The 27405-nt window shown below is 31.5% G+C and overlaps 2 protein-coding genes and 1 long non-coding RNA gene across 11 annotated transcripts; 1 reads left to right on the top strand and 2 right to left on the bottom strand.

Moving 5' to 3' along the window:
• Positions 1-619: 619 nt before the first annotated feature.
• LOC130827914 (photosystem II 10 kDa polypeptide, chloroplastic-like) lies at positions 620-3558 on the bottom strand. The gene is made up of 4 exons (XM_057693817.1): positions 3348-3558; positions 1387-1445; positions 1146-1201; positions 620-894 (listed from the first exon to the last, which is right to left on the bottom strand). The coding sequence occupies exons 1-4, from the start codon at positions 3499-3501 to the stop codon at positions 747-749; spliced, it is 417 nt and encodes a 138-aa protein (XP_057549800.1). The 5' UTR covers positions 3502-3558; the 3' UTR covers positions 620-746.
• Positions 3559-7257: 3699 nt separating this feature from the next.
• Positions 7258-8141, bottom strand: LOC130827913 (uncharacterized). Its single transcript, XR_009047256.1, has 3 exons — positions 8066-8141; positions 7885-7964; positions 7258-7491 (listed from the first exon to the last, which is right to left on the bottom strand). It is a non-coding gene; the product is annotated as an uncharacterized LOC130827913 (long non-coding RNA).
• Positions 8142-10409: 2268 nt separating this feature from the next.
• On the top strand, positions 10410-27067 carry LOC130827912 (uncharacterized). Of its 9 annotated transcripts, none has more exons than XR_009047255.1 (18): positions 10410-10631; positions 11645-11718; positions 12899-12977; positions 13079-13158; positions 14909-15003; positions 15313-15473; positions 16333-16484; positions 17519-17637; positions 18283-18446; positions 18600-18674; positions 20461-20532; positions 21748-21885; positions 22319-22474; positions 23220-23272; positions 23366-23544; positions 24074-24169; positions 24255-24375; positions 24472-27064. XR_009047255.1 is itself a non-coding variant. In XM_057693813.1 (17 exons), the coding sequence occupies exons 3-16, from the start codon at positions 12914-12916 to the stop codon at positions 24132-24134; spliced, it is 1569 nt and encodes a 522-aa protein (XP_057549796.1). In that variant the 5' UTR covers positions 10410-10631; positions 11645-11718; positions 12871-12913; the 3' UTR covers positions 24135-24169; positions 24255-27065. The 9 variants fall into 9 exon arrangements, 5 of the variants coding, with proteins under 5 accessions (XP_057549796.1, XP_057549794.1, XP_057549797.1 ...); XR_009047253.1 differs by having other exon boundaries at positions 24462-27064; XR_009047252.1 differs by having other exon boundaries at positions 24255-25428; positions 25524-27063.
• The last annotated feature ends 338 nt before the right edge of the window (positions 27068-27405 follow it).

Below are 27405 nucleotides of genomic sequence, written 5' to 3'. Positions count from 1 at the left end.
ATTTGAGAAATAAAGTTAAGAGTAATACATTAGAAATAATTTATACAATCTTATCTTATATATTATAAATTTTCAACAAAAAAGACATCAAAATACCTATAGTATGTAATATACAAATAAAACACACATATAACAACGTTATATGGTATGATTGAAGATTTTTCAATTACTACTACATTCAATTGTTATCAAGAACATACGAGTTCACCAATTTCAGTATACCATCATCATTATTCTCATTATACCCAGTATATGTCGCTCATAGGAACTATGAGTAGGATATAGGGAAGGAACGAAGGCGGCAACTCAAACCCATAAAGGAGAGTGTGGTCAAAGAGTCCCTCGGCAATTTCAGTATACCTTTCCAAGATTTAATTCTAGCATCTAATTTAAGAGGAATTATCTAATCATAATATCTTTTCAATTGTATCACTATGATAACTTCATAAGCACTTTATATATTATGATTACATTTAGTATAAAATTGCTAATGCTTAAGTCTTAATTGATAATTATCATGCAATCCAAGAAGTGGTAAAAGGTTCTATATAAGGACTTTGTTAAATTTTGTCAAATGTCTAACGTATTATGAAGCCAAACAATCTGTAAAAAACAAAAGTAAATCCCAAACGTGCACACGGATATAATCCTATTAAACATAATATTAGATTACAAATCATGAGTGCACAAGTATTTTACATGTCCTATTTATAGTTTATTTGGCTAATGAAAATAAACATAAGAATTTATGATGCCAAGGCACTTGTGTTGTAAACAAGGAGAGCACCACCAGCAAGGAGACCAGCTAAGGTAACAGCCCAGATCAGAAGACCAGTTGTACCTCCAACATAGACATCACCACTTGGTGACCAATCATCAGTGTTGAAAATTGGACTGCATAAAAAATTAAAAAAAAATTATATATTTTTTTTCACAAAAATAACAAATTAATGATAGAGGTAGATTAATGTTTGTAGTTTTTTAAAATTTAGGATTCCCGCAAAATGGCCAAAAAAATCAAAATTAACCATAATTTATTTTTGCTAATTCTTGATGAATTTAGTGTATTATGTGACACCAGTCAGTAACATTACGTTGGGAATCTTAATAAAAAAAAAATAAATTGATTCATAATAAATGCCAACCTGTAGCCATCCACATTGGCACCATATTTGTCGACAAATTGGTATACGCCCTTGCCCTGCACAAGTAGGGATTTAGGATAAGTATTTGATGTATTTGTAAAACAATTTAGAAATAGCAATTAAATTTTTTTTTTTTTGAATTAAAATTAAAATTTCTTAAATTTCACTTTTATACAATGAATATAGATAGTCAAGATAGATCTGGATGAATAATTAAGGATTTAAGAGATGAAACACAAACCTTTCCCTTTCTTCCCGAAGAGTCGACACCATCTCTTAATGCCATTCCTCCGTTAATTCCTATATTAATAATTAATTAATTAATTAATTAATTAACAATTATACATCTTTAAGGTCAAGGTCAACATATATCGAAGAATCAACTCATTCAAAAGCTTAAACTGATGATTGAGGTTTCAGGATATGGTATATACTGTAACACTCCCCCTCACACGAGAGTCTAAAAGGCTAGAAGTGTAAATGCAACACAAGCCCTCATCGGACTTGAAGCTTAATATCCACTTTAAATAAATGGTGGTTGAGATTCAAAGTCGTGACCTTTTGTTACACTAGCTCTGATATCATGTCAAAAAATCGACTCAACCAAAAGTTTAAGCTGATGGTTGAAATCTCAAAATATGTTAAATACTCTAGCTAGTAATAATTGCATAATTTCTATATATTTATTTAGTTTTAAAAAAGCACTCTTTGTATCTTTTTGTTACAATTGCTTTTTTTTTATGGTTTTCAAAGAATAATTTGAGTCTCATATCTATTACTAAATTTCAAAAGTTAAAGAAAGTATTTACTAGAATTTTATACATCAACATAAATCCAAAAAAAAAATCCTTCATGATATATTTTAATTTTTACATATATATGAAAAATCAAGTTTAAATTTTCTCTTTGTATAAAATATTTTAAACATAACATAAAATGAACACAGAAAGTAAAATTAATAATTGAAGGCTTGCTAAGCTATTCTTGTCATCTTGGTTAGTTCAAAGTTGTTAAATGTAAGATATTGAAGATACGCACTATCTACACTTTACATAAGCAATGGTATTCCTCATCAAGATCGATATCCTATTTAAAATCGACTATAAGAGGCAGATTTAATCGGTAGGAATGGATCATTTAATAGTATAATTCTACAAATAAACTTAAATATACTAAAAATTTCAGTTTAATTACTAATCATAACTATTCATATTATAAATTAAAAATAGTCATATAAGTTTTCTTCAACTTCATTTTTAAGAAATAAATTAGAAAATCAGTGAATTAATAGTTGAAAACTTCATATCACTTAATAACTTTGATTTATTGAATATTGTATGCTGAAAGATTAATGAAAAATAGTGCATAAAAAATACAAAAATTTTAAAAAAATAATTCAACCATAATTCATTCACTCAAAATAATCCCAATAATGATCAGCTTAAAACAATTCACGTTATTAAAATAATCTTCTTATAATAGTACAAAGTACTTCATATTTTTACTAAAAAATTATGTGTATTATGAGAAAATAAACAAAAATTTTAAATTATTATAAGAAACTATCTCACGAGTATAAAATATTTTGAGTCAATAAATTTTCCTAAGAAAAATTATTTATAATTAAGGGAAAATAATCAATAATAAATCAACCTATGTTTAATCCGCTAAAAATAAATTTACTTATTGTTTTTTTAAATAAACCCACTTATTAGATTTATTTGCTGAAAATAAACTATCTATTGTTTCTAAGTATTTTCAAAACTTCTTTGTTATAAGCAATTAGAACTAAATATTAGTTGGATTTATTTTCAGCAATTATATCCAATAGGTGAATTTTTTTAAAATAATCAATAATAATAAACTCATCTATTGTTTCTAAGTATTTTCAAAACTTCTTTGTTATAAGCAATTAGAACTAAATATTAGTTGGATTTATTTTCAGCAATTATATCGAATAGGTGAATTTTTTTAAAATAATCAATAATTGAATTTATTTTCAACGGATCGAGCAAATATTAATTTATTTTTGATGGATCTGATCGTAGGATTATAAAATCATATTATAACGATCCTATCACTTAAAACTTTATTTTAAAAAACATATAAAATATGTATAATATATCAACATCAAGATGTAGCCTAAATTAAAATCTAAAAATGACTCGTTTATTTTAGGATCGTAAGATTGAAGAGAAATACCATAAGGCTTATCGGTCTTGATTTTCTTTCCGCCGCTGGCTCGAACAGTGAAGGAAGTGGATGATCTTGCAAGAGAAGGCAAGCCTGCAGCCTTGTCAACTACACTAAAGGAAGAAGGTTTTAAGCTTAAAGAAGACATAACTGAAGTTGCCATTATTTCTGCACAATTACTATTTTTTTGGTTTCTACAATTATTCTTAGTTCTCTCTTTTGATTTTCTCTATTTATAATAATACTAATTATTTATTATTATATCAAATAATCAATTTTTTTATAAAATGATGGTGATTTTTTATTTTGCACGTGGCACTTTATGTTTGGATGTTATATTATCCAAAATCTCCATTGGTTTATTTTGGTCCTCACATTTTTGTGATTGTTAGAAGTTTAAACTTGATTTTTGTTTGTCCTCCCATCCCCCCTATTTGGGCCCACAAACCAATCCACAAACCAACCCATCAGTTTTAAGGTTTATATGATAATTTATTTAATTAATTTCTAGGTTTATGTGATTATTTTTTGCTATTGTACGTTTTACTTTTGAATACTATTGTACGTTTTTACTTTTGAAGCTTATGTGATCATTTTTAAGGCATATGTGATTACTTTTAAGACCTATGTGATCACTTTTAAGGCCTATTGATCATTTTTAATTTACCGTACGATCACTTTTAAAGCTTATATGGTTACTTTTAAAGGATATGTTATAACTTTTAAGGCTTATGTGATCACTTTTAATGCATGTGTGATCACATTGACTATTATACGTGATTACTTGTAAAGCCTATATGAACACTTTTAAAACTTATACTATTACTTTTAAGGTCAATTTGATCACTATTAAGGCATATGTGATCATGTTTAATTTTCAAGTCCACCTCCACTACATAACACAATCTTCATATGCTTTAAAAGTGAATCACATAAGCCTTACAGCCTGTTTGGTTAATGATACTTATTGGTGGTAATAAGCATGACTTATAGTGTAAAATTTCATCAAAAGTTCCCTATCATTCCCATGGTAATGAAACTTTGATGACAAAAAGGTTTTTTGTTTACAAATTTTCATTACCACCTAATACCACATCTCCCAATGGTAATGCATTGGAATGAAAATTATGAAGAAAATGAGATGATTGGAGTTGGACAAGCATGGCCATCAAAGTAGCCAAAAGATTTTTCAACTAAAATTACACTAGTTTTTCATTCTCATTATCTCCGTTTATTACTAACTATCAGACGGGACGTAATAGTGATCACATATGCTTAAAAAGTAATTATATAAGCTTTAAAAGTGATCACATAAACCTTTCAAAGTGATCACATAGGCCTTAAAAGTAATCACATAAGTCTTACAAATAAGTGATTACATAAGCTTTAAAAGTGATCACATATGAGGAACACACCCCACTTTTAGGACAGTCCTATTAAAGATTTGGTCTATTCATTGTCATATATTTTCTTATCAGCAAGTTTTGTATGAAATTGTCTTATTACGAGATGAATACATATAATTAATTAATTTATCTAATAAATCACTTTTAGGTTGTAAAGTGATCATTTTAAGGTTATAATTGATCACATTGATGTTTGCGCGTAAAATTAGTGATTTTTAGAGATTAAATATTGATAAAGTGTTGAAGTTTTAAGGGGGAGGGCAAAATGGGAAATTAATGAAAAAAGATGGCCATGATGAAATGGGTGATGGCAAATAAAAAGCGAATTAATTTAATCTGTTATTGATAGAGACATTTAAAATTGGACTTTTTATTTCACCTTCTATAATCGAACTCAAATTTGACCTAATTTTAAAAATTGAATTATATTAATGTAAAAATTAATCTGGATAAAAGTTTTGATTTTTACCTATTATAAAACAAATTAGATAGACTGAATAAACACGTACTATTAGTAACTAAGGGTAGGATATTAGTGACGTCATTCATTTGAAATAACACCAACATACTTTTTAATGAAAAATATGGAGTATTATTTTATAGTTGGAGAATAAGACAAATATGAGTATATGAGAGAAATGAGATTGAGATGAACACTGAAAACTTTGAATGACAGTCAAAAAATGGTGTAAGGAATAGGACAAACTAAAAATAAAAAGTTATATATTTTTATGAAACCAAAATGGGTACCTTATACCTTGAATTGTGAAAATTTAAAATCTTTAAGTTAAAAAACCAAAAAAATGAACTAAATAATCCAACTTTTAAACTTATTCCAAAAATATGCGTGAAATTCCCAAATCTGAAGTTTGAAGCTGTTCGCAGTTAAAAAAAAGACAAAATAGTTGTTCGCAGTTAGTAACTGCGAACAACTATTTTGACCTGTTTTTGTGGAGCATCCTGTTTGCAGTTACTAACTGCGAACAGGTCAAATAGCTGTTTGCAGTTACTAGCGAACAACTATTTTGTCTTTTTTAACCTGTTCGCAGTTACTAACTGCGAACAGCCTCAAACCTCAAGTTTGGGATTTTCATGCTTATTTTTCGAATAAGTTTGAAAGTTGGATTATTTGATTCATTTTTTTGATTTTTTGACTTAAACATTTCAAATTTTCTTGAATTGTCAAATAATGTGATCGAAAATTGACCCAAAATTAGGCTAATAATCGTGGGTTATAATCCATATATTTTGATACATAATTCAAACACAAAAACTTGTATGCAGCTGCCTTGCTTGCGCGTGTGACAAAAAAAATTTTATACTTGTCAGATTCAAGCCTTAAAACTTTCATTTTAAGACTTAAAAAGCCAACTCTAACACTTAAAACCCCTACTCCAAGCCTCAATCTTCCTTCTCTAGAGACGTAATTTAATTTTATAGTTACCAACTTAAACCCTTTAAACATTCATTTCACCACTAAAGATGCCAATTCTAACGCTAAAAACTTATACTCCAACGTTTAATTTTATATTTTACTCACCTACTCCAAGTGCAAAATATTTATTTCAAAACTTAAAATGTCTATTTTAATGGTTTAGAGTTGGCAAATATAAGACTTCAAATGCCAAGGTTCAAAATGTTTAATTTAAGCTTTAAAATGGCAAGTTCAACATTACCGGTTGAACCTGTAAGTGGCCACACGTATGCGTCCGTATCAAAGGAGAAGATTTGCTATAATTCAAAAAGTATCCAAATTTTAAAAAATGAAAATAATTGGGTCAAACCCAACCTATTCTAAACTTGGTTGTTTCGATCCTTTTTGTAATTTTTGTCATTTTCAGTTTCACGTCATTTTTTGTCACTATTATATGTATATTCAGTTTTTATACATTGAGTGTAAATTTCTTTGCCTGCCCTAAAAGCTATCGCTTAGTTATTTTTTTAAGAAAATTCAATGAGTCGGTTGGATCAACACAAACCGATCGTCACCAAAAATGACCCGATATGGAGAGAATCGAACCCAAACATGACTTTAGTCACAAATATTTTAACAAAAAAAGATCTAAGTTGAAATTCATTTTTCAAAATTTTTTAGAAGTAGTAGCAAGAAATTCTTGTGGACTTGGTAAACAGACCAATAAGAATTCTATTCCTACTCTTTTTTGATTTAATTTTAAATTTTAATTTTTTAATTTTTTAATTTTTTGATTTTAAAATTTTAAAATTTTAATTTTAATTTTTAATTTTTAATTATTATTTTTTTTAATTTTAATTTTTTTAAATTTTTAAATTTTTTTAAGAGTGGAGTGTCAGAGTATAAGAGTAGAACAGAATGGAGTAAAGTTGGGTGGAGTGTAAGAGTATAAGAGTGAAATGGAAAAGAGTGTAAATATTAGTAAACTTCTTTTACATATAATATATTATTTGATAAATTTTGATACAAATTAATTTAAATTGAAGATCGGAAGAAATTTTATCAAATTCAGTCTAAAAAAATTAAGAAAACAAGTCTATTTGAAGTTAAAAAAACAAATAATTCAGTCTAAAAAAATTTAAGAAAACTAACCTATTACGGTAATTGCCGTCTTGCCGGAGGAAGGGAGAACCAATATTGGAGACTTGGAGGAGGATGGGCCATTAGCTGCTTGATTCATGAACACTAGTTGAACGATAATGCGGTTCAAGTTTCATTTCAGATGTGCCTCATTATCCCTTAACCATCTATGTCTTGAGGATGATCTCCTCTTCTATAGAGGGAGAAAATTAGTTAATATAAAAATAAGAAAGTTGTCCCAAGCTAATGAAAAATTACTAGGTGATAATTAAAAATTATGAGCAAAAAACTTTTAAATAATCAAAATTTATCGCTATGGAAATGACATGGTACATTTCATGAAAATTACGAACAAATCATTCAGATTACCACTTAATTAGTATCAACAATCAAACGAGCTCTTAATTGCATATTTGCATTGAAATAATGGACACATGACTTTTCTTTAACTAATACTAAAATTCAAAGAGGAAGTAATTAATTTTTGCATTTAATTATGAAGCCAATACGAAATTCTAGCAAACCAACAAATATAAGTAAACAATTCAATAAATATCAGTAATTGCAGAAGCAGATTAATTTTTACAGCATAGTCATAAGCTGAAAGATGTCTCAGTATCCACGTATTGAAGATAAAAGGTATTCCCCTCGCCAAGAACTGCGTTGCTGAAGAAATGTAGTAATAGAAAACACAGAACAAATAAGCAATTCAAGGATTAAAAATTGAAGCATGAATTAGAGATAACGAAATAGAAAAATAAACGAACCATAAGATACTTGAATGTGCGGGAAAGATTTGGTGGATCGCCATTTTCGCTCTGATGTTGCATCCTTTTGATTCTAGTCTTTTGAGAGAACGATTTGAGAAAGAACCTTATTTTAGATTTTCAATACTTCTTCAACATTACAAAAAATGGCATTATTCATTTATCGTTCTTAATTTGTAATTTATTTTTAAGGTATAAGTTAAAATATAGTTAGGTGAGATCTTATTTGATTCCTCTAATCATAAAGATTATCATTATTAATTTTTTATATTTTTTATTATTCATAATTAGAAATATTAAGGATTGAATTCGTGCATTGAACTGCGTTGAAAAAAATAAATGTTGCAAGTAAATTGAAACGGATCAAGTATAAAACAAAGAAACAATAATCATGTGTTGAATCCAAAGAAGCTTGCACAAATCTCGGATGAAACCGTTTCAATAACAATCTCTCACAATATGAAGCTTTACAAAATTATAACAAGAAAGTTTTCGATTTATAACCACTATAAATCAAAACACATTGCAATTAAGTTGTTGGGTTGTATTTTATCTTTGATTAAGTATAAGTGGGCTTTTAATTTTTTTTTTATTATAATCTTTTGAAAAATAATTTCATATTTATTATAGATTTATATATTTATTTACTATAATATGAATTTTATTCTAATATTTTAGAACTAAATTTTAAATTACTTAGTTTTTAAAAAAAGTTGTTTTAATCAATAAAAACAATGTTATATTTATTTTCTTGAATTGTGTTGTTTTAATCGTGATATTTGTTTTTCTGAAAATAACATTGCTAGCACCGGAAAATACATGTTTTTCGAGAAATGGACGCTGCCAATTTTAATAAAATCGATCGGTCAAAATGAGAACTCATATGCCGATTTTTTTTACATGTATACCGAAAAGATATTTGAAGACTTTTTTACTAGCATTAATAATGTTGAAAAATGAGCATCATGATTAACTTTAAGGGACGCCTAATTTGAAAATCTAGAAAAAATGAGTACTCGTACATTGATTCTCCCCACACGCAAACCGAAAAGATGTTTACCGTTGTTTATACCGATCCTAACAATATTTTTCGATAAATAGAAGTTGTGGTCATCTTATAGGACACAGTTTGAAATTCCATTTGAAACGAGTACTCATACACCAAAATCAAGAAGATATTTAACACTGTTTTTACCGTGCTAATATATTTTCCCAAAAAAATATGTCACGATCACTTTCATAGGCTTTCTAGTTTGAAAATCTGTCGATATGTATACGCATACGCAGATTTTTCTGAAATTCAAACTGACAAGATGCTAGCATCGTTTTTACCAGAGCAATTATTTTAAAAATTAGTCATACTTTTAGCAATAATTGTTGAATATGGATGTGAAATTGTCGAATATAAGGAGTAGGTTTTACTTCTATTGGTTTCGCTTCTTAAAAGCTATAGAACACTTGTGCAAACGTTGCTCATTATGAGGAAAGAGAAGAAGGAACCAAAATCATAACAAGAACAATCATCAATCATTGATAAAAATGAGAAGATCAAGCTCAACATTAAAATTAAGAACTCAAAAATCAAAATAAAATGAAAACCCTAAAAACTGAGAACTCAAAATCAATATTCATGTTGTGCGACAACGGAAGTAAAGATCGAAAACAATAACGGAAAGCAATAAAGATTCAAACAAACAATAAAGCAAATCACACTGAGAAATTTAACGTAGTTCACTATCAATGTGATAGCTTTATCCACCGGTACCGAGAATAAACTTTCATTATAAACTGGGAGATTACAAGATGAACGAGAAACCACAACAATGGCTCTCCAAACTTTTTCTCTCTTATTTTTTCTCACTTTGTGTTTTGCATCATCTAATTCTAATTACTAGAGACCTTTATATATTACATCAGTTGGTAAAAAGAAATTAAGTTAATGTTACAAAGTAACCACCCATGATTACATCATGAGAACATGGAGTAACCACCCCAACATCATGGAAACATGGAGTAACCACTCAAACCATCATGGACAAATAAAGTAACCGCCAACGCCTTTTGATGTAAACTTTATGTAACACCCTATAATTTATTACGTCAATAATATATTTTAAATAATTTGAAAAAATATTTTTAATGTATTTATCATCGAATAATTTTGTTAGCTTTTAAATATATACGTTTTATTTTTTTCTTGTATTTTAGCAGTCAATTGTTATTATTATTATTAATATTATTATTAAAATAAATTAAAATTAAGTATAGGCTAGGGTTATTTTTTTTATTGTGATATACCCAAGTATATTATGGGTAAAGTTTTAAAATGTATTTACTCCTCCAAACAATCCATCCTCACATTTTACTACTACCTCCCTCCAATCTCTTATTCTCCCTTAAACCCTTGCTCCTCCTCAAAGAAATTCCGAACCACCACAGCAAGCTAGCAGCCGCCAGACCGGCCACCCACCTGCGTCCAGCCGGCCGCCAGTCTGCCCTGCTACTAGCAGGCTGCCGGTAGCAGCCCACCCCCGCGCGCGCCTCCCTTCTCTTCTCCTCTATTTTTGTGAGCTTTTTCATCCTTATCTAAAATTGGTGCTTTTAATCTTGAAAGTTTTGGGTAAATTCATGAATCTTAGTTCAAATTAGTTTATATCTTGATAGAATATGTAATGGGTAAGTGTTAGAAGTGAGATTTGAAAATGAATAAACTAGGGTTTGTGTTGGGGATGAAATTGAAGGTAGTATGTACTAGTTTTATGTAATTTGGTGATTTTGTGATATTGGGATAAATTTTTAGAAGCTTTTGATAAGTGTTATTTTTGATTAATAATGGTGGTTTTGATGATTAAAAATAGTTAGAGTTGTTGGTCACTTTTAATAGTCAAATATAAATTAACTATGCTATTGGTGGTGAATGTGATTATTATTGTTGGTTTGGTGGTGATAAAAATTACTAATAAAAAATTAGTGATAAAAACTACTAATAATGAGTTAGTGATAAACAATTACTAATAAAGAATTATTGTATAAAATTACTAATAATGAATTATCATATCATGTGTCGCTAGCGGTGATTAAGTGTTGTCATTGCAATTGTGGAAACATGGTTGAGGTTTAATTGACGTGGTTAGTCTGCAATTGTCGCCAAACTAATTTCTTGTTATGGTTACGAGATGCCTAAGCTACTAATTGTTTTGTTCTCTTGCTTTGTCACTTTAAACCTTGAGGAATGTAACAAATATGCTTGAAAATCATTATCACCTTGAGTTGAATCATTGAAGTCATATTTAATACACTGCATTTTACAATTTAAGCTCATAGTCTTGTTTTATTGCAAAAGTGTGTGAATTAGATCTTTTCCCCTTGAACATGCCTTGTTTTAGAATTTAACGGAAACTAATGTTATAGTTAGATTGATTGATGGCAATGTTTGTGAGTACACATGTTGTGTGTATGATTAGATTGCATATTCATATGAGTTGTGGCTTGTAAGGATTAAAGTAGGGTACTTAGTAGAGCAAGTAACTCCTAAAGGAAGTCAAGTAGACTTACTAGTCTTACTTTAAACGTGTATAGGTACCCGGTTCATAAGAGGGGCGTAAGAACTTCTTTCAAAGTGATTGTTGCGACTTGTTATCTTGCAGTTGCTGGTAAGTACACGCAGTTGCTAACTCTTGCATGCATCTTGAATATGTTTTCTTTGCGTAACAATATTATATGAGCTATGTTGACTATGATTTGCTATTAAACATTATTAAGTTATTGTTTCAAGTGTGGATCGAGATGGTAGATAATGGGTTTTGATGTCGCGAGAGTGGAATGCTGGATTATATGAGATGGAATGGGAATGATTCCTTATTGATAAGTTTTGAATTATGTTTTATGAATGGGAATGAGTCCCTTATTGATCATTTTCAAATTAAGCGTCCCTTAAAGTTGATCATGATGCTCATTTTTCAACATTATTAGTGCATTAAAAAAGTCTTCAAATATCTTTTCGGTATACGTGTAAAAAAATCGGCATATGAGTTCTCATTTTGACCGGTTTTATTAAAATTGGCGGCGTCCATTTCTTGAAAAACATGTATTTTCCGGTGCTAACAATGTTATTTTCAAAAAACAAATATCACGATTGATTTGCTCTACACAATTCAAGAAAATAAATATAACATTGTTTTTGTCGATTAAAACAATTTTTTTTTAAAACTAAGTAATTTAAAATTTAGTTCTAAAATATTAGAATAAAATTCATATTGTAGTAAATAAATATATAAATCTATAATAAATATGAAATAAATTTTCAAAAGATTAGAATAAGAAAATAAATTAAAAGCCCACTTATACTTAATCAAAGATAAAATACAACCCAACAACTTAATTGCAATGTGTTTTGATTTATAGTGGTTATAAGTCGAAAACTTTGTTGTTATAATTTTGTAAAGCTTCATCTTGTGAGAGATTGTTACTGAGACGGTTTCACCCGAGATTTGTGCAAGCTTCTTTGGATTCAACACATGATTATTGTTTATTTGTTTTATACTTCATCCGTTCCAATTTACTTGCAACATTTATTTTTTTCATCGGAGTTTAATGCGCGAATTCAATTCTTAATATCTCTAATTATGTATAATAAAAAATTATAAAAAATTGATATTAATAATCTTTACGATGAGAGGAATCAAATAAGATCTCACCTAACTATATTTTAACTTATAGATTAAAAACAAATCACAAATTAAGAACGATGAATGAATAATGCCATTTTTTCTAATGTTGAAGAAGTATTGAAAATCTAAAATAAGGTTCTTTCTCAAATCGTTCTCTCAAAAGACTAGAATCTAAAGGATGCAACATCAGAGCAAAAATGGCAATCCACCAAATCTTTCCCGCACATTCAAGTATCTTATGGGTTCGTTTATTTTTCTCTTTCGTTATCTCTTATTCATGCTTTGATTTTTAATCCTTGAATTGCTTATTTGATCTGTGTTTTCTATTACTACATTTCTTCAGCAACACAGTTCTTGGCGAGGGGCATACCTTTTATCTTCAATACGTGGATAGTGAGACATCTTTCCGCTTATGATTATGCTGTAAGAATTAATCTGGTTCTGCAATTACTGATATTTATTGAATTTTTTACTTATATTTGTTGGTTTGCTTGAATTTCGTATTGGGTTCACAATTAAATGCAAAAATTAATTACTTTCTCTTTGAATTTTAGTTACAGTTAAAGAAAAGTCACGTGTCCATTGTTCCAATGCAAATATGCGATTAAGATCTCGTTTGATTGTTGATACTAATTAAGTGGTAATCTGAATGATTTGTCTTGTAATTTTCATGAAATGTACCATGTCATTTCCATAGTGATAAACTTTGATCATTTAAAAGTTTTTTGCTCATAATTTTCCATTATGACCTAGTAATTTTCCATAATTTTCCATTAGCCTGGGACAACTTTCTTCTTTTTATAGCACCAACAACCAAGAAGATTGTTGTTTCTCTAGTGAATTTGGAGCCAACAATATAATACTTTTGTTGTGACTGAAATGTGTAAACAGAATAAGACTAAGGAATTTAATATCCAAATTCCAACCCCATGGTCTGCAATCTATCTGTTTTTTTTTAGCCTCATAGTTTCACCAATCTTTCTCCTTCAAATATTTCCCGTGAACACATTTAACCATAGTGAGTCTTCCTTGCAATATATATGCTCGAAGTTCCCTTAAGTGCTGTAGCAAAAGGACGTGCAAATTGCATTGACTTTTTTGGTGACATCTTTAGGCATGAGAAAGAGTTGAGCCCGATATACAACCATGCTTATGAGCATTGAGTTAACAAGTTGATGGCTTGCCACATAGGAAAGGTGACTATGTTGCTGCTATAATTCTTTGATTGATTTTTTCAGTTACTTTTTCACATTCCTCAACTTTAAGTTGGTTGGAGGAGATTTGAACTCGAAGATATTTGAAGGGGAGCAAATGTTGGCTTGAATTGAGTCTATCATTCCTACAAAGTACATATTTGTTTTTTTTATTGTTATTGCATAAACCGGTATTTTTTTATTTGTCAAGGCATAAATCCGAAAATTCAAAGAACAATTTAAGGCCTTAGAGCATGAGTGTAACTAATTTTCTCCCTATATACAAGAGGAGATCATCCTCAAAACATAGATGGTTAAGGGATAATGAGGCACATCTGAAATGAAACTTGAACCGTCTTACCTTACCAACATACTGCAATGTTCTTGATAAATACTCCATGCAGAGAACAAACAACAATGGGGACATGGGAACTCCTTGCCCTAACTGCTTTTGTATTGACTGGTTTGATGGTAAAGCCACTAATAATGAGGGAGAAGTGAGCCCCTGTGACTCAGGTCATTATGATATTGACAAAAGTCATGGGAAAGCTTAAGGCTATAAGGATATCTTTTAAGAAATCCCGGTCAATTGTATATGTTAGAAGGGGAGTAATGAGCCCAAAATGTATTGATAACTGGTGATGATTTTTCTTTGAGCAATAGTAGGACTATGTCATTTCTCTTAAAATTATAATGGTTCATTGATTGAACTTTCCAAAATGCTACTTAGTATGTGGAGAGGTATAATCAAGTTTTATTTAGGGTGTTTAATTGACTAGTTGAATTACATCATCTATATAAATGATAGAGGTTGGTACAATGTTACAGTTCAGTATGGATGGATCAATAGAGTATTGGATATATGATTCTTATTAATTAATAAGATTTTAGGGTGGAAAAATGACTCACTATGTTTATGGTCTCTGTGCTGCTCTTAATGTACTATTTCACTAATGTGTCCTATTAATTCTATGTTGCAGCTTTATGCAGTTCAATTTCATCTGTTCGTGACTTGTATATTGTTTTTAAGTCGAGAAGGGTTTCGGCGAGCATGCATGCGAGCTGAAATCAAGAGGTAAGTTTGCTGCATTCTTTCATTTGTTTTCATTTCTTTGGTATTTTTGTTTGTTGTTACAAATTGTTGGGTTTTTTGACGTTGATGTTGTTGTGAAATTGTAACACAGTCTATTGATTATTGAATTGGCTTTTGTACTCCATTCCCAATACTTCAAGGCTTTACATAGCCATTTTAAGTGCTTTCTCTGGTCTTTTTTTTTTTTTTTTTTTTTTTTTTTTTTTTCCAATTTTAGGGATTATTCTACCCGTCTCTTGTATGAAAGAAGTTGGGTGATGTGAGATTTGCTGAGTAGTTTCCTTGATGCAGCGATGACAGTTCTATGGAGGACTATGCTGCGAAGGTTTTGAAAGTAGCATGGCTCTCTTTTCCTCTTGGAATAATTGTCATAGTGATATCATGTGCATTCATATTTTGGTGGCAAGAACTCAGCTATTCCAGCCCCTATGGGCAAGCTATATTATTAAATGGTATACCAACAAATTATATTTAACAGCCTTTCCGTTTTAACACTTTTGTACTATAGAATAAAAGATATTGTTTGAAGTGTTTTGATAATGTTTATATTATGTGGTTGTGGCTTATCCCTCTCTATTCATATTTTTTTATTTGTCATGATATGATTATCCTCTTTCTTTACTTAGTTGTCTTTCTATAAGCATAGCCAGTCACTTGTTTTCAACATTTGTATAACTTACCGCAGAATCTCGTGATACATATATGCTGAGCTGAGCTGAGCTGTAATCATTTTATTATACTTAGGTTTCCAGTTCCTTTCATTAATCATTTCATTGTAGTAAACGAAGCTGCATCATATAATTCTTCTGTCAGGAAAAAATTTTGTTATGCTTGCTAGGATGGGCTAGAAATGTTTTACTAGATGCTTTTTGTAGCGGTTGGGAATTGGAAATGGGCAATTGGCAATTGGCAATTGGCAAGTGCTTTTCCTTGTAGCAAATGCTTATTTGGTTCAACATGATGAACTTCTGTAATTAACACAGATCACAGGAGGTTTCGAAGGAAGGTTGATTTTGTGGTAACTTGTTTTACATATATCTTTTCTTGTTTGATGAATCTACTCCTATGAACATAATGGAAATGGACTGAAACAATGTTCTAAATATGTGTGAATCTTATGGAAAAGAAACTGGTTGGGTAAGCAATGAACATGGTAGTTTGACTTTTCCCTCGCTCTCTTAAAAGATATATTTTTGCTACGTTACATGGAAACTTGTTTACTTCTTAAGTATAGTTCTCATGACCTTTTATTGAACAAAACAAAGCTTGGATTCTCCCTTTATTTAACTGCTACTTTTCCTATTTTTGCAGGTTTTGCATGCTCATTAGAACTTCTGGCCGAACCTTTTTATATTCTTGCTCAATATATGTTTTGTCTCAAACTGCGGATGGTGGTTGAAAGTGCTGCAACGCTTGCTCGTTGTGTGACAAGTTATGTCCTAATTGTTCGAAAAATTGACATGGTAAGGTGTGATGGCCCAAGGATTTGAGTTTTATTTTATATTTTCCCTTGATTTGTGCATGGGCGACACCCCAAGATGTTTTGCGAATTTGTATTTTTATTACTTGTTTGTAGACCCTTGGAAATTTTGTGCCAATGGTTTGGTGTTGCGGAACCAAGTTCTGTTGACCAATTGGGAAGGCAAACGTAATGTTTATGTGAGATAGGCTTTGTGTAATCCGAACATAAGGCTTTGTGAACAGTTCTTGTTTCTCTATATACTTAAAAAAACGTGGATAACTCCAAGACAACCAAGTAGTATTCAAGTCTATTGGTGGCACTTTACACTTTACCTCAAGTACCCTTGTTAAATCCTGACACTTGACATTGAGTAAAATATTGGGACGGTTTAAATTGGTTCACTATCCTGGGGGTTTTCATAAAATATCAAAGTCAGACAATTGCACTCGTATACGGGTCAAACATGGGTATACGAGTCCAAGTAACCTTTCTTCATTACCCAATTTTGAGCAAATACTTGGTTGGCTTTAAATTATGCAAGTCATACTGACAAAGTATTGGGTTTTAGGCTTGGACTTGATAATAGCACCTATTGATGAGCCTATATCTGAATTTATGGTTGCAAAAGTTCATGATTTATATTTGTTGCAGAGTTTTCTTGGTACTAATGCATAAAAAAGAGAAAGAAAGGGGAGGAAAGAATTTGAATGCAAGATTGAGAAATAATTTTTGTAAGACCATAGTGAAGCAAATTATAGAGGTAATAGTGTATGTACTCCTGAAATGAATTTCCTGGACCATTAAATTAGTTTCTGTTGATAATTGTGAGGCCTTAATCTAAGCATGAATATCTTGGGCTTTTCTAGTCGTGTATTTGAAAATTTTCTTCTGAATTGCCAGTCTATAAATGCTTGAGAAGTGAAACTTCTATGTGTTTTGTGTTATTTATATGATATATTTAAGTTCCACTAAAACTATTTCAATCTACTTGCTTAGTATCTCTGTTGGTGAATCCAATTGTTCTATTATTTGCAGGAAAAGGCAATCGTGTTTGCTTTATCACAAGTATCTTACGGAGGTTGCATATTCCTAGGTTATTGGGGCTACTTTGTCTTTTTTCATAGATTACAACGTTCAAAGCTTTTTCCTTTTAGGTAAACATTTCATTCCTATTTGTGTCTACTATTCTACTTGCGTTTAAGTATTTGAACTTTGGAGTCTGGATATCTTTGAAATAGCTCAAATGTTAACTATATTGGCCAGCATTAGAGATGTGCAAGAAACTATAGCACGGAATCCATGGATGCTGATCTTGTATTAGTCATGCCTTGAAATTTGGAGATACTATTGGACAATATTGTTTTTAAGAACAATCTGGTGATATAACGAGTTTAAATTAGCCTCTAAATGAACCTGTCACTTACTGCATCAGAAATCTCTATGCGCAACTCTGCATATGCTCACAAACTGTTTTTGGAAAATTCATTTGCTGGTGTGTTTACAACATGTACAAAGTACACCTTATTTCATAATTAATTTTTAGAATTTAGTCTCTAAGGAAGTATGTTTGGAAGTGAGCTATTTCTAATGTTTTTCTCTATTTAATTTAATTCACATCTCACCCATAAAAAATGGTAAATATTCTTGTACGTTATCCATAACAATCGCTACAGTTATTTGAAAGGAGTTGAAATAGATCCTCTCTGTTTTGGAGGCTTTTTGCCTTGTGTCGGGATGATGAGTGTTCTTTTCTGTCAGTATGCTTATTGATCATTGACATTTTGTATCTTTTTTCTCAGAGTTTGTGACATGTTGAACTATGATAAGCCTTTGTTCAAGATGTGTACACTGTTTACCCTTCAATCATTTCGTAAATTGATTCTTCAAGAAGGAGAAAAATTGGTTCTTGTGTGGTTCGATACACCATTTAACCAAGCTGTATATGGATTGATCGACAAATTAGGTGATTTATTTTCAATCTTGTCTTTTAATTTCTTAAATTCAGTTGCATTTGATCTAACATTCTAACTAGTATACATTGATATCATGATCTTCAACTGAACAATCCAATCATGACAGCTTGGTTGTAATCTATCTACTACTTTTTTTCTTGCAGGGAGCTTAGTGGTGAGAATGGTATTTCTTCCTTTTGAAGAAAGTTCATATGCCATATTTGCAAGGTCTGCATCAGGTTAAGCTCTTTTTTGTTCCCCCTTTGTATTCTCTTTAAGCTTATGTTGTAGAACTCTATGGTTTTTCACCACGCTTCTACTTAGTCAAGTGTTGACCACTCTACCTTGAATTTCAGAATTTTTATGGTATGCATATGTGGTTATATTTTTCATGGGTACCGTAGAACTTTTCCCTTTGCTTAAGGGAAAAATTTAGATTGCTTTGCCAAATCTGCTCTTACTTCTTACCCACTCTTGATTATGATGCTTTAAGCATAGTGTTTTGTGGTGATTTGTGGACTGTTATGCTTTTACTAGATATTCTCAGTTGACATTTTAGCCTTTTTTGGAATAAGTCCATTGTAGAGATGGTTCCTTTTCCTGACATAAAGTGTACATCTCATTATGTATGACTCATGTTTTAGCTAACTTGTGCATTTCTTCAATGATTTATGCACGATCAAGCTCACTGAAAGCACGCAAACTATCCTGTTGACATGATTCAGGAGGAAGTCATGTTTTGAGTATTTTCGACAAAGATACGACCTTTACAGTGGGTAAATTTCTTATGTGTGTTATTTGTCTTGTTGCCTGGCTATTTATTCATTAAAAGGTTGAGGAAAATGGATTCAACAGCATTTTCAGATTTTTAATTAGTTGACGAGTCTAACTAACTTCTTCACATGATTATTGAGTCAGCATGGGCATTTGGTGGAGCCAATAGCCATAAATCAAAAGCTAGAGTCGTGAAAAAGGAAGTGTAAGTCATTAGATTGATCTAACGTCTCTCTCAAATCAAATGCTGTTTATTTCTTGACCAAAGAGTAAAAAAGATAATATTCAGGTTTTTTTGTTTTCTGTTCCAAATAGTTTAAAGCTATTATTTGTAATTTTGCTTGATTTGTTAAATCCGATATTACTAGAAAGGAAATAACATACAATGAAGGGAAACGGCATACGAGGAAGGGAAACTGCATCACAAGACATTAATTTAGAGTTTCGGGAACAAAGGGTTTATATGATGGGATCCTTTTTGGTGTAATAATTTAATCAGTTGTAGAATGAGATATTTTTCATTAGAACATTAGTCTAGACTAGAGTTTGGAGATTGAAACGTTAATCTAGATTTTTGGAGATGAAGTTTCCAAAATAGGATTAGGTGGGAAATTTTTGGCTTTTGGTAACTAGGGTTGAACCTAAATTTATTGGCCTTTTGTCTTTGTTCAACTACCTATCTATAGCTGAAGCCAGATAATTCTAGAGATTTGGCTACTAATGATAAATAAGACATGACTTACTTCTCTTCTCTAAAGCCCCACCCCAGGTGGGAGGTACTGAATGGCATTGGGGTAATGGAATGTTATTTTGTTGTAATTGTTGTTACTTCTCTAAAAACTAATAAACTCAAAAAGCTCAAATAGCGCTCCCTGATAGACCATTGGAGGTTTCTAAACTGAAATAAGTGTATAACTGCAAAGCAGTTATGCCACTGCTTTTATGGTAAAAATTGCAAAATATCTCACATTTGAGTACTCTTTTCTTCTTATTGGTAACACTCTTTGTCTAACATTGGTGGTACTCATTCTTGGTTGAATTGATTGCCTTTTGGACATCTGTATATGTTTGTCAGCCCAGCCTTGATTCCTTGAGAATTAAGTCTGAGCCTACAGGAGATATCCAGTTTAGTGATTAGAATCCTAGTCTGCTTTTGAAATGTGTAGTTTTCTTTCTCATTGACAGTTCCATTTTATGAAATTTTAGATAATTGACTGCGCATTTATGAGAATTCCACATATTGATCCGCAGAACAATCCAAAGATCGAAGGAATGATCTAGGACAGCGCCTATCAGAAGCCCTCAAGCTTGTATTGTTAATTGGTATTTTCCTTGATCTTGTTGCGTCATTTATGAAGTTCTATAGGGTATCTATTTTCTGAGGACCTTTTTTAGTTTCTGAACTGGAATTATGATTTTAATAATTCATATCTTTTGGTTATTCATTTAAATACTTATCAAATTGGGATTTCAACATTAACTAAAGGTAAAAATGTGTTGTTAGAAGACCCATTTGTGTGAACTGTGATTCTTGATGAAATACTCACTTAAAAGATAAAATATATAATATGCCACTGATGGTGAAGCACTTTGTACTTATGTATGGGTTTGGTTAGCTTGTGACTAAACTCTGGCACTCTGCCATATATATCTGCTTAGTGGATTATTTTCAAAGGGAATATTCACCCTTGTTCCTATTTTGTCTTTTCTCCTTTCTGAATATGAGTGAAAATCTGATGAACTTGTACTCTATAGCTTTTGGTTATTTTTTGTTTTGAGGGTAGTGTGAAACTGTGAAAGTAGGTAAAAAGTGTTGGCTGGGAGACTATTAGTTTGGGATGGAGGGAGTGATTTATAGTGCCTTTGCACCTTTCCGGTGTGGTTGGGTTGTGAATTGAAAATGACTTAAAATAGACCTTCTCATACAAGTTAATTCCTCCCTATCAAAATATGTACTTCTTTACCTTTTAATTGCTACATGTCGCTACCATTTTCACCCACAAATTTGCAAGTAAAAAGGCACAGAGGAAGTACAAAGTAACTTTTCAGATAATGCATGGCTGAGCTGGAATCTTTGCCACAACACAACAAAATGGCTGTAAAGGTACATGAACACAAAGTTAGTGAATTAATCTGGAAACCAAATTCAACATAAACATAAATTAGTTCCAACCTAATGTGATCAAGTTGTGATAATATGCAGTTCTTCAATTTTAAATACGGTCTTTTATATCTTTATTAATCAATCTGAAATTGACACAAGTTCAATTGTGATAATGCAAGCTCAACTTGTTTTACTCGAATTGAGAGCTCCATGTGTGACACTTGCTAAAATTCTTGTAAGTTCATGTGTTATTTTGATTTTGGAGATGAACTCATGGATTAAGCTTTCGTTTGCATCAAACCTTACTATTCTTTGTCTTGTGTTGGTAAATTATATTTCATTTTTTATTTTATTTTTTTGTTTAGCTTTTTGTGTAGTTTATGATTGCTCTGTTCTCTTTTTTTCCTAAGACTTTTTGTTGATTATATGCTCAGGTCTTGTGGTTATGGCTTTTGGACCAAGTTATTCTTATTCTCTAATTAGATTGCTGTATGGTCAAAAATGGAGCGATGGAGAAGCCTCAACTGCTCTCAGATATTATTGCCTGTACGTTTTGGCGCTGGCCATGAATGGTTAGTGATAAATTGAACCATTTAAATTTAATTGCTGTACCTCATGGAAGTTAGGATATTTATACAGGATAGTTCTATTTTCTCTAGTCATGTCTTTTCTTTCAGACATAAGCTTCGGCTGCAGACACGTTTGTAGTTTTGTTCTCACGCAACTGCTGATATTACCCAATTTGTTCAACTCATTTGGATCTCTATGTTGATATGTTCTCTTCTGGATATTTCCCTTGTCCTTGTCTCCTCATTCTTCTAGAGCCTGTCCTGCAAAGCCAGCTGGTGTAACATGAACAAAGTGTTAGCTCAGTTGGGCTGTTCACCTTACTAATAAAAACCAGCAAGTACTGTAAAATTGTTTTTATATCTGTATTCCTCTAAGACGGTTATATTGATGTGACTTAAAAGGAAGTATTGAGTTGTCCGTATCATTATGCATCAGGAACATCAGAAGCTTTCCTGCATGCTGTGGCTGATGAGACACAACTGAAGCGCTCAAATGATTCGTTGCTTGTGTTTTCATTGATCTATATTCTCCTGAATGTCATGCTCGTACGGTCAGCTGGTGCAATTGGTTTAATCATAGCTAATTTCACAAGTATCCTTGGCTTCTTGCTTCTTTTATTTAAAATTCCTTATTTCCTTTAGTCCAATGAATAACATTGTATTAAACTGAGTCCAGTGTGGTTAAATGATTTACATTTAGTAAATATCTCCCTGTAGTTATACCCTTATGAGTCTCTCTCTCTCTCTTTCATTTTCTTATTAATAAATTAAGTTTATCAAATATCGGGCTATGCTCTTAGCCACTGTGATACTAAACCAAAAGTTTTGGGTGGTTTCGTTATGGAACCTAAGGGATTCAGTCATGAACCGATTTTGATACAAATTGTTTGTAATGCAGATACTGAGTCTCAACTCAATTACGAATTCCTGTTTGTTGTAAAATTAAATTTTTGCTGTGGTTTAGTGGTCATATTTCGTGTTTTTCTGATTGAATCTGCTAAAGTAGTCTATTACAATGCTTGAAAATACTGAAAGTAATGGTATTCTTTCTTCCATATCATATAGATTATAGATATATACCAATGCATGCACAAGAACTAAAATGAAAAAGTTTTAGTTTTTAATTTAGTGTTGGCGTTTTTGTTAAACAAAGAGTTCATCTCATAAAGTTCATGTACTTTTGCCATGATTTTTACTATCTTGCCTTGTGGTAATGATTTCATAAATGAGACATTTTAAATCTGACGTCTTTAGATCTGTTGGTACTTGGTAGAATGGACTAATGATATTGCTCTATGCTTTGTTCCCTAATTTTCGTCTCCTTGACTGTGGTGAAGATATGGCACTTAGGATAGTATATTCTGCTATTTTTATCAAACGTTACTTTCAGGTTTGTCACTATTACCCGACTTCATCTGTAGTGTGGTGAATCCATTATCGGAAATTTGCTCATCCTTAGTGTTGTCATTTTTATTTCATCCAGGGTTCCTCGTCATTTTCATTTCGCAGCTGTTTGCCGTCTGGTTGGACAGTGCTTATATTTTCTGGACTGATCACTCTCTTATCTGAGAAAATGCTTCTGAACAAAGAAAATTTTTGGAATTCGTTTCTGCTCCACTTTTCTGTTGGGTTCATCTGTTTTTGTATTTCAGCTTCTGTCATGTAAGTCTCTCTCTATTATTTCGTCTTTAGTGTTTATTAGTCACCTTCTCCCTTGACGAAGAAATCTAAAAAGAACCAGACGAAGACAAAAAAATTATTTGCCATTCCCCTGTTTGCTTTGCTGCTCCCACACTTTTGCATCATATGGTGCCCTCCCTCCTTTCCGGTTCTCCCAACTAGGATATCCGCTATTATGAGCTGTTTAGTCTGTCTTTTAGAACTTACTCAAGTTTGAAAGATGAAGAAATAAGGCATTGGATTGTCATTTATTCTGAAAAAAATAATAGTGGCTATAAGGCAACAAGGCAACAGTTGTAAAAATAAGGTATCAGATAAATAAAGGCATCAGATAGTCTTTTTCTTAAGTAATTGTATCTTTACTGCAGAGAGGTGTAATGTTGGTACTGTCTTTACTGCTGAAACATCCCTTCTCTTTCACATTGCAATTTTTCATGCTGTATTCTAGTAAAATTGATACTAAAATACCGATCATAACTGTTTTTCTTTTTTCTTTTTCTGATTTGAATAGTTATTATCGTGAGAAAGACTTCATCAACAGATTGATCCGCATTCGCCATCATGTCGACTAGATGGTTGTAGTACTTGTTTGTAATCTTAATGGATGGTAATTTTTCTAGCCTCTTTTTCTCTTGCTCTTGCATTCCGCCCTTTTCAGACTTGCAATTTTCCTTCCCTTGTTTATTATGCAGGGTTTTTCGTTAGTGCAAGGGAATTTGAGTACCTTTCGAGCTATCCAACACTCGCAGTTTTTTTGAATCTATTTTCCAAGGGGGAGTTGCTGTCTATCAAGTAGCATATTCTTGTCCCAGGGTAATTTTTGCTTGATCTCCAATATTTTTAATTTTTGATCTCTGAATCGCAAACTTTACCTCATTTGATTTTGGATTGCATGTTAGTTTTCTGCAGTAATTGCTGTCTATAAAGGCATCAGATAAATAAAGGCAACAAGGCTAAAGTTATCATTCATTAAGCATTTGATGTTAGTTTTTCATTTGATTTTCTCGTTGTTGGTTATATTCAATGGTCAAATATTATCAGCTTTGTTCAACCATGTTACTCGTTAAGTGTCCAAGTGTTCCAAGTGCATGAAAGTAAATTTTTTCACTCTTCAACTTTGATTCTTTGATCCCTGAATTACACAAGTTTCTTGATTTGTATTCATTGTCAAGATCTATCTTGCAAGTTCATGAACTTTCTCATGTGATTTCCCCAATGGTGAGTCATATAATGGTCAACTATTAACAGTTTCTTTCCGCTAATATTGCTCAGACTCTGCCTATTTGTTGGGATTTTGGGGGTAAAAGTAATCCCTCACTGGCAAGAGGGAGAGGGGTAATTGATTTTACGATAGGTGGTGAGAATTACCCTATCACAAGGGATAAGGGTGGAAGAGAAAGTCTTCATTACTAGACCAACCTATGATTCTCTTGCTTAGTTATCTACTCGGAATGAAATAATGAAGTGTCAATACTCAATACTCATGTTGCAGTGGTGAGATTGTCACATTGCTACATGAGGTGAAATGGATAGTTAGAGTAACAAACCCTTCTGCTCGACCGTGTGGATTTTGTAAACAATAAATTGTTAGTTTTCTTCCTTTACCTCATTTGGATTGCATGAAGTGAGAATCAAGCTGGATTTTGGAATGCCTTGCTGTGGCAAATATGGATTAGTCATCATCATCCCAATGAGTTCCGCCCAAGGCAGGGTCGTGGGAGGGTGGAAAAGAAGCAGACCAACTAAAGCATAGTCTTGGTGCATCGGCTAGATATTTCTCGCTTGAAAGTATTCTTCTTCATTGAGCATTAAACCATCTAATGATGTGCAATAATATGATTTCTGCCTCACCCAACAAAAAAGCTGGTATTTCATATATGTGGCTATTTTGTACCTTTCTTCATCCCCTTTTTTTTGTTCGGCATTTCAAGGACTGAAAATTAACGAGTTGAATTATACAGCTTGCTACCTAGCGGTGGAAAATTGTGTTGTCGTTGGCTCGTTGCTGCTCAATCATGATGAACTTGCTCTTGGAGAAGGATAAATGCAGCAGTGGCATAGCGTTCTAGTTCTACCGAACTTGTGCTATCCCATTAGATTACCAGCTGATAGAAATTTACAAGTCGACCTAGATGAGTTCTTTACACCAACGTTAGCACTCGGAATGATTCAACGGTTTTATGTACACGTAATAACTTTATCAGTGAACCTGTTCTCCCAAGCCAACAAGTCATGTTTGCCTTTGGATTGCAAAATCTTTGTTTTTGCTCCTTTGTCCCAATATTTGTCTTCAGTTGATAAATATCTATACATTTAGATAAGTTTTTCTCATTTCATCATTTTCTTAATGCAAGATAACACTCTTTCTTTTTCTTAACTTTTTCCTTGCCTTATTAAAGGTAAATGGCACTCCCAATATCCCGCACCAGGCAGGATCCGAATGAAAAAATTTTTTCCTTTAATGATGCAGACAAACCATATATGTTCCCCATAATTTTACCATATTGTATCCTTCTTTACCATGCCCCTTAAATTTTCTCAAAACTTACTTTTTCTTAACACTCCTATGATCCCATCATTGTTCCTCCACATCTCTAATACATTTTAGATGTTCATTCATCCATTGTAACACTAATTCCGTTTGGTTTCTATTTTGTCTGAATTCCCTACTATTGTTTTCGCTCTATCTTCACCTCTTTTTGTCTCAACCTAGGTTGAGAAAAAATAGGAGCTAATTTAGGGTTGAAATCTTGAGACACTGATAGCTTTAATGAGCAGATATTTAGAGTTGATGGACATCATGAAAAAAAGAAATTAACATTCCCGCTTATTTGACACCACATTTAGACAATGTGGCTAGAAAGTGTAGAACGTCACTGAGTATGGTAGGCGTAATACAAGAATTGATTTTTTGTTCATGATCATGGTAAGTGACTAGGTTTTACCAAGCTAGTTGTCACAAATCCACGGTCGTCGATTAACAAGGGCAAAGCGCGCCAACGCCCAAGACCCCGAGTTTTTTAGGGTCCAAAAAAATTATTTTTATGTATATAAGTGATATTAATTTTGATTAAATTTAGATATAACTTACATTTTTTGTTAAGTAATATAAGATCTTAAGTAGTTTACATATCAACAATAAAAACAAAAGGTGTATTATATTAATTATTCCTTAATCTAGATATGAGACCAACAATGAACGACAAACACTTACGAGTGAAGATTTCACTTATATTTTGTTTGTATGTCTCAACTTTGCTCTTTAATTTAAAATTTTGACTTCGCCATTCGTATATTTCTTGTGGTGAGAGGAGACATGGACATGTATGAGGCAATTATGACTTATGATTTATGAGAGGGTGAAGACAAATAGGGAAATGTATGTGTAATGCGGAGTGATGCAAACAAAAAAAGCCCTTGTGTTTAAGAAAAGATGTGCACTACTCCATATAATTAAGATAGCTACTCAACTAATGACAATACATAATTTTTTGTTTTTCCACTCTTTTTTTTTTAATTTTAATTTGTCTCAATAAATTTATCTTACTTTTCAATTTTTAATATAATCTCATCTTTTTTATATATTTTTTTATTTCATTTTTAAATATGTTTTTACTTTAATTTATTATACCTAATTTTTTTAGTTTTGGTGTTAAAAATCAAATGAAGTTAAATGACTAAAATGAACAAATAATAAAATTTTCACCAACCTTATAGCTGGCAAACAATCACAATCATAATCACGGCTATTAAGAATCAAATCAAATTGCCAAAAATTAATATGGAAGCACTGTGATTTCATTGCTTCTTTCTTCCTTCAATTGATACTATCTCTACCTTGTA

Source organism: Amaranthus tricolor, chromosome 11 (assembly GCF_026212465.1).
Source record: "Amaranthus tricolor cultivar Red isolate AtriRed21 chromosome 11, ASM2621246v1, whole genome shotgun sequence".
Classification (NCBI taxonomy): Eukaryota; Viridiplantae; Streptophyta; class Magnoliopsida; order Caryophyllales; family Amaranthaceae; genus Amaranthus; species Amaranthus tricolor.
This window is presented reverse-complemented; position numbering and strand designations above follow the sequence as displayed.

What these genes read in the sequence shown, in the direction of transcription:
- LOC130827912 (XM_057693813.1), top strand. Translation starts at nt 12,914, where the DNA reads ATGCAACATCAGAGCAAAAATGGCAATCCACCAAATCTTTCCCGCACA. An exon ending in TGGATTGATCGACAAATTAG is followed by an intron (nt 18,447 to 18,599) that starts GTGATTTATTTT and finishes TTTTTCTTGCAG; the next exon opens with GGAGCTTAGTGGTGAGAATG. An exon ending in ATTTGCAAGGTCTGCATCAG is followed by an intron (nt 18,675 to 20,460) that starts GTTAAGCTCTTT and finishes ATTGATCCGCAG; the next exon opens with AACAATCCAAAGATCGAAGG.
- LOC130827914 (XM_057693817.1), bottom strand. Translation starts at nt 3,501, where the DNA reads ATGGCAACTTCAGTTATGTCTTCTTTAAGCTTAAAACCTTCTTCCTTT. An exon ending in CAAGACCGATAAGCCTTATG is followed by an intron (nt 1,446 to 3,347) that starts GTATTTCTCTTC and finishes TTATTAATATAG; the next exon opens with GAATTAACGGAGGAATGGCA. An exon ending in CTTCGGGAAGAAAGGGAAAG is followed by an intron (nt 1,202 to 1,386) that starts GTTTGTGTTTCA and finishes CTACTTGTGCAG; the next exon opens with GGCAAGGGCGTATACCAATT.